This window comes from Etheostoma spectabile, chromosome 13 (assembly GCF_008692095.1).
Source record: "Etheostoma spectabile isolate EspeVRDwgs_2016 chromosome 13, UIUC_Espe_1.0, whole genome shotgun sequence".
In the NCBI taxonomy this organism is placed as follows: Eukaryota; Metazoa; Chordata; class Actinopteri; order Perciformes; family Percidae; genus Etheostoma; species Etheostoma spectabile.
Window position 1 is genome coordinate 472292 of NC_045745.1, and position 5535 is coordinate 477826.

General features: G+C 41.3%; 1 protein-coding gene across 18 annotated transcripts in view; it reads left to right on the forward strand.

Annotated features, from left to right (window-relative positions):
• picalma (phosphatidylinositol binding clathrin assembly protein a) overlaps positions 1 to 5144 on the forward strand; it is a gene marked incomplete at its 3' end in the record, with an annotated part of 40804 nt that extends 35660 nt beyond the window's left edge. For all 18 annotated transcript variants that reach the window (XM_032533588.1, XM_032533589.1, XM_032533593.1 and 15 more), the window contains 2 exon segments: positions 3871 to 3930; positions 4381 to 5144. In XM_032533588.1, coding sequence (XP_032389479.1) covers positions 3871 to 3930; positions 4381 to 4551 — 231 coding nt within the window.
• Between the last annotated feature and the right edge of the window lie 391 nt (positions 5145 to 5535).

Here is a 5535-nt window from a genome sequence, read left to right on the forward strand (position 1 = left end):
TTTAGGAAGAGAGCATTGATTAAATTAGGTCTTCCTTAACACCAAATCTTGCTTCGTAGTACAGGCCTCTGGACAGACATAATTTTCTGAGTGAGTAAGTTTTTGTTTATTGACTGCTGCAAATTCAGAATCTATAGCACTCTAAGGACAGACTATTCAGTCAGGAAGGGCATCTGAGTAAAACCTATAGCAAATCAAACATGCGGATCATGAAATCAGATTTCTGTATACCAACTAGATGGAAACTGATCTGCTGTGGCAACCTATAACAGGTGGCTGCCGAAAGAAGATGAGGACAGAGGAGGAAGGACTGATAATGACTGCTCTTCCATTTTTATCTAAACTTCAGTAATTCAATATTAGAATGATTACACCTTTTCTTAACTGATGTGGACATATTCATTCTCATCTAAGTTTTCATTCTGTGAAATTACATAACCGCAAAAACTGTGCGATTTTAAGTAAACAAAAAGGTGTGCTGTGTGCATGACACTCTAGTCTCTGTGTGCACTGCAGTCTCCACGTTGTAACAGCCTTCACTTTACCGATAGTATTAAAGTGCCCATATTATGAAAAAAGAAATCACTTTTTCTGGGATTTGAGGGGTTATTTTGTGTCTCTGGTGCATCCATACACATAGAAACTTGAACAAAACCTATCAGTGGTGTTTTGAGTGAGATACAGGTTTCTGAATGTCCTCTGTCTTCAGTATCCGGGTGAGCTGTTCCAAATCTGCACGGCTTTCTACATCACTAGCCAAGACGAGGTGGCTAACCGTAGCATGCTAGCTTGTTCTCAATGGCAAAACACTGCTACAACACACACTATTTCACCATAATCTACAAAAGAACTACTTCCATGTCCCTGTTCTGCAGGTATTCCACAAGTTTCACCCTTGTTTAGAAGAAGTCTCCCAGATAATCCTGCCTTATACTGACCAAAGTTGGGAAAACAGTACCTACCTGATGTTACCATTACCTAGCTACTGAGCATGTGAGACTCCCAACAAAGATAGTATAGAAGTGAGATGTCTCACTCTGTAGCTAAAACAGAAACCTAAGCACACAGCACTTATTGCTTGCTCTCCTTGATTTGCTACGAGCACTGACGTCACTCACAGCCTGCCGTTCTCGCTCACAAGAATGCCCGATTTAGGCTTTCGTGATTAATCTACGTTGAATCTGCCCTCTGAATTGCGCAACCCCATGGATGTATTAAGCTCTAAACTATGAAATGCCAACGTCCACAATAGAAATGTTTAGGCTGCTTAGTTTCATTACAGTCTATGGTCAAGGCATTAGCGCGCATGTTGTGTATGGTCATGTGAGTATCAGATGTATAGAGAGTTTCAGAGCATGCAGACTTTAAGAACAGGTTGTGAAAAATGTTTTTTGTAACTTAATCAATATTTATTATGTTACAGTCATTCCAGATTCATTATTCCATTATATTACTTTGTCTAGCCCTGTTTTAAATGTAAAGAATAAAAATTATATATTAATATATATTATTAAATATTACTTAAATTAATTGATTATTAATCATTTTAAAAATAATTCCAGGATTTTATTTAAAAAACAAAACAAATCCATTGTCTTCTTGTACAATGCTCTTTCAAACAGTTACATTTAATTCATCTGCAAGTACGGCAGAAGAGAAAACGGGCAGACTTTACCTTAAACCACCAGCTTAACGTTGGCGCTAAACAGCACTATACTAGGTTGGTTGGCAAGGTGCCACTGAACACTGGACAAGACATCTTTCCAATCAACTTTTATAAAGCAACAACACGCACTAAGAGTGTCAAAGTTCCCTAAAGCATCCCCTGCTTTATGGTCAATTTCAAATAAATGGACCATACTATATGTATGAGAAACTCCAGTGTCTCTTTTGACCTCAACATGAGTTACTGATGATATGGCCAAATGGCAGATGTTGATCAAAAGCTGATGATTGTTCTTTGATGAAGCCAGAGAGAAAGACTTAAAGGAAGCTGATCACAAATATGCAAGTGTCTTTGCTAGTTTAAGACTGACACAGTTGTCAATTTCCCATCCATCATAATAGTAACGCACCAAGGTACAAACTTGCCTGGCTTTTAAAGGGAATTGGTTTATTGCATGTTACCCCCAAAACACACCAAAGATTAATTAAGACACTATTGACCCTTTTGAACCATGTGCCTGGCGCGCGGGCCCTTTTTTCTGCCGTTAAAACTAGCAAAAGTGGATTTGGGCACACCCTAAACGCACCTGTGCCAGGCACTTCACGCCGTACGCCTAGATCGTTAAAATAGGGCCCCCATGAAGCACACAGGGAAACTGCACACACGCAACGACAGAATAATAAAATAAATTGAATAACACCATAACATGGCGTGGGCTGTAGCGGTTTCTAGTGTGAAAACGATAACCCCCAACATGATGCAAAAAAAAGACTCATCATGTCATTATTGACCATCTGAGGAACACTGAGGGAGATGTTCCTGAAACAAACCAAACGTTGTCAGTGGGGAAGAATTTTGAAGGAGAGCCATCAATGCAATGAAACAAGCACAGTCTGTGATAAAAGCACCAGTTTTGGCACCAGCGTCATGTCTGACTCACTTGTGCCTCCCTTGCCAATGACTGAATAGTTAATGAAATGTATCCTTCCCGAGAGGACTGGGCGTTAGACAAATCTGGGTTTGTTATCACTGCAGGGGCTGTTGGTGAAGGAAGGGAAAGGAAAGGGCCTGTACTATTTTTTTTCTCTTTAATCTCTTTCCACCAGGAGCACCTGCCAGTAACCAACTTCTACCAGGACTCATCACGCTCTCCTTTTTGCTTTTCTTTACCTCCTATCTGTTATTCTCATGTTAAATAAATCTGATAAGATTAGACCCTTGACGGGTTTTGCTAATAGTTGACACATTTTCAGTAGAAGGTTTCACTGTCTCGTGGCTTAAATGTTTGGCCTCTTTCCAACATTTTGGGATTAACACTAAATATAAAACACTAAATATGATTAGACAATAATGCATGTTCTTGAAGGCATTTGGATATTCCATAGGCCTCGTTGTCATTAAGTGATGCTACAAGGGTGTATGCTTATCAAACCAAGTTATTGCAATTGTTTGTTTTAATTAGTAAGCCATTTCAAGGTAAAAAAATGTAAGTACTATTTGTAGATTATTACGAAAAATACATTGATTTATTGAATTTAATTCTAGGCTATAGTTCAACATAATCTGAGAATTGTAGGCTGTGTATCATTTTTTTATCCCGGGGTTCAACATTAAACATGGCCCGTGGCCTCAAATAGTTACTCTGTGGTCACCAAATTTCCCCTGTAGGTGGCCCGCTTTGGCCACCAAGGTTGATCAGGTCTTTCTTGAGACTGAGACCAGAGGACGTAGCGTCCCTTAAGTCACAACGGTGCTATCGGGAACACCACTGGTGGTTCCATGTTGTTTCTGTGAAATTCATAATGCTGCAGTCCGTAATCCATTTATGAGTGGTGATCCACAGCTTAGGTTCATTCATTTTGTTCTGCAGAGATCGTACATTGGCGAGGAAATGATAGCCAATAAGGAGTTTAGTCAAACGTTAGCCCCTCTCTCTTTTGTGGTCTGTTTACTGCCTCGACCACGCCTGCAAGCAATTTGGGTTGTTGGGTTGGTTGGTAGCCCCCATCAGAGTTGCAGTACTCCATCTCGTCACAAAATCAACTGCATTGACACATTCCTGAATAGATTCATTTTAGTTATTGTATTAAAATGCATGCTGAAGTCTAACTTGAATTTGATAATCTAATAATAAACAACGCGTTGGGTTTGGCTGTGTCCTGATTCTGTACAAGGAATCAGCTTGTCTTTTAATGTCACCTCAGGCACCATCTGTCATGGCATTTCCTGCAACCACACCGACGGGCATGATGGCATATGCAATGGTAAGTCAAGACACACACACATACACACACACAGACTGGTAGCATGCAAGAAGATTTTCTTATATATTAATTAGTGTGTGTGGTGTGCAGTATTCTGAAAAATATCCAACATGTACAGTATTTATTTTATCTTTAAACATGAGTGTTAGTACTTTCATGTGATGTCTTTGAGGGAATAAATCAGTATCTGAGAGAGGAGTCTGTTCACTGAATGACAGTAAATGTGTCGCCTTCTGCCAGCACAACAAGCTGAAATGAAGTCCTTTAAAGACTACAGCAGGAGTGATGATGCTCAGTTGTGTCATCCTCACTGAACAAGCTGGTTTCCTTCAGTAACAAAGAGTTGTTTAGTACAGATGGAAATGGCAACTTCCCGTTGAACCTTATTTTGGAGGTGTTTTTGTGGGTCAAGGTTGTATAATCCATCCTTGTTGCGATTTCTTTTGTCAGCCTCCCCACATGGGCTCCATGATGATGACGCAGCCCACTATGATGTACAGCCAGCCTGTGATGAGGCCAGCCAACCCCTTTGGCCCCAATCCAGGTGCACAGGTAATGGATGTCCACACCTACAATTTCCCACTCCTTCCACATCTGGGCTCAGTGACCCAGCTTGTCTGAACCAGAGAAACTCAGCAGTTGAGTTTATTTGCGTGGGTCCAAGCCATCAAATCTGACCCTCTCCATTAGGCTTGTGCTGATTGGCAATATAATCATATATTTACAATTGAATGTTTCTTTTTTCGTCTGACACCAGCCATTTTATATAACTTAAAGAACTAGGAACTATTCCTTGACACTAAGACTTGAAGTCGCCCATGGTGGCGTTTCCCTGGCATGCTGTGATAAAACTTCCCCCACCTCCTCTAACTCCTACTGTACCTATTGGCGATCTTGTGTAACCCCAATTGGACAATATGAAAATAGACATGTTCGCCCGACCCAACTCTCCATTTCTCTGCTCTTCTGTTTTCATCCTCCTCTGTGACAAAACCCCTTTCACACAGCTTTTTCAAGGCACTACTGTTGCGCAGTTATTCCGCCTCGCCTTCTGTATTAAAGGCACCGACACAGAATGGGGGACAGGGTTGTTCCGTCGTTAAGCCGGCAGGTAGGAACAGAGCCGAATCGACCTCCGTGTAAAAGGGAAAGCTAGCACGAGAAGCCTTCGCTCTCTCTCACACACACACACACACACACACACACACACACACTCTAGACGCTGACGGCGTTGTGTTGCACGTCGAGCCTCTGTTGCTTCTGGAATGCTATCTTAAATCACACAGTGGGGCAGCATTATGCCAGCATTGTTTGGCTAAGTGTCAAAAAAGCAAAGCCCTAATAGCAAGTGTTCTTTCCGGCAGCGTAGCAGAATTTCTTTGTAAAAGAGGCTTCAGTCACCCACAATCCTAGTCCTTCCAGTCTCAGCCCCCTCAGAGCTGCAGGGAAAGGACCTTTCTGCAGAATTTCTTATACCGCTCGTCGTCTGTATGTAATTGCAACTCCAGGTCCCACGTGTGTCAATAAAATGCACATTTATTTCTATTGTCTTTGAGCAGAACTGCTGTTGTTGTAACATGCCTTGGCGAAAGCAATACATAGCAA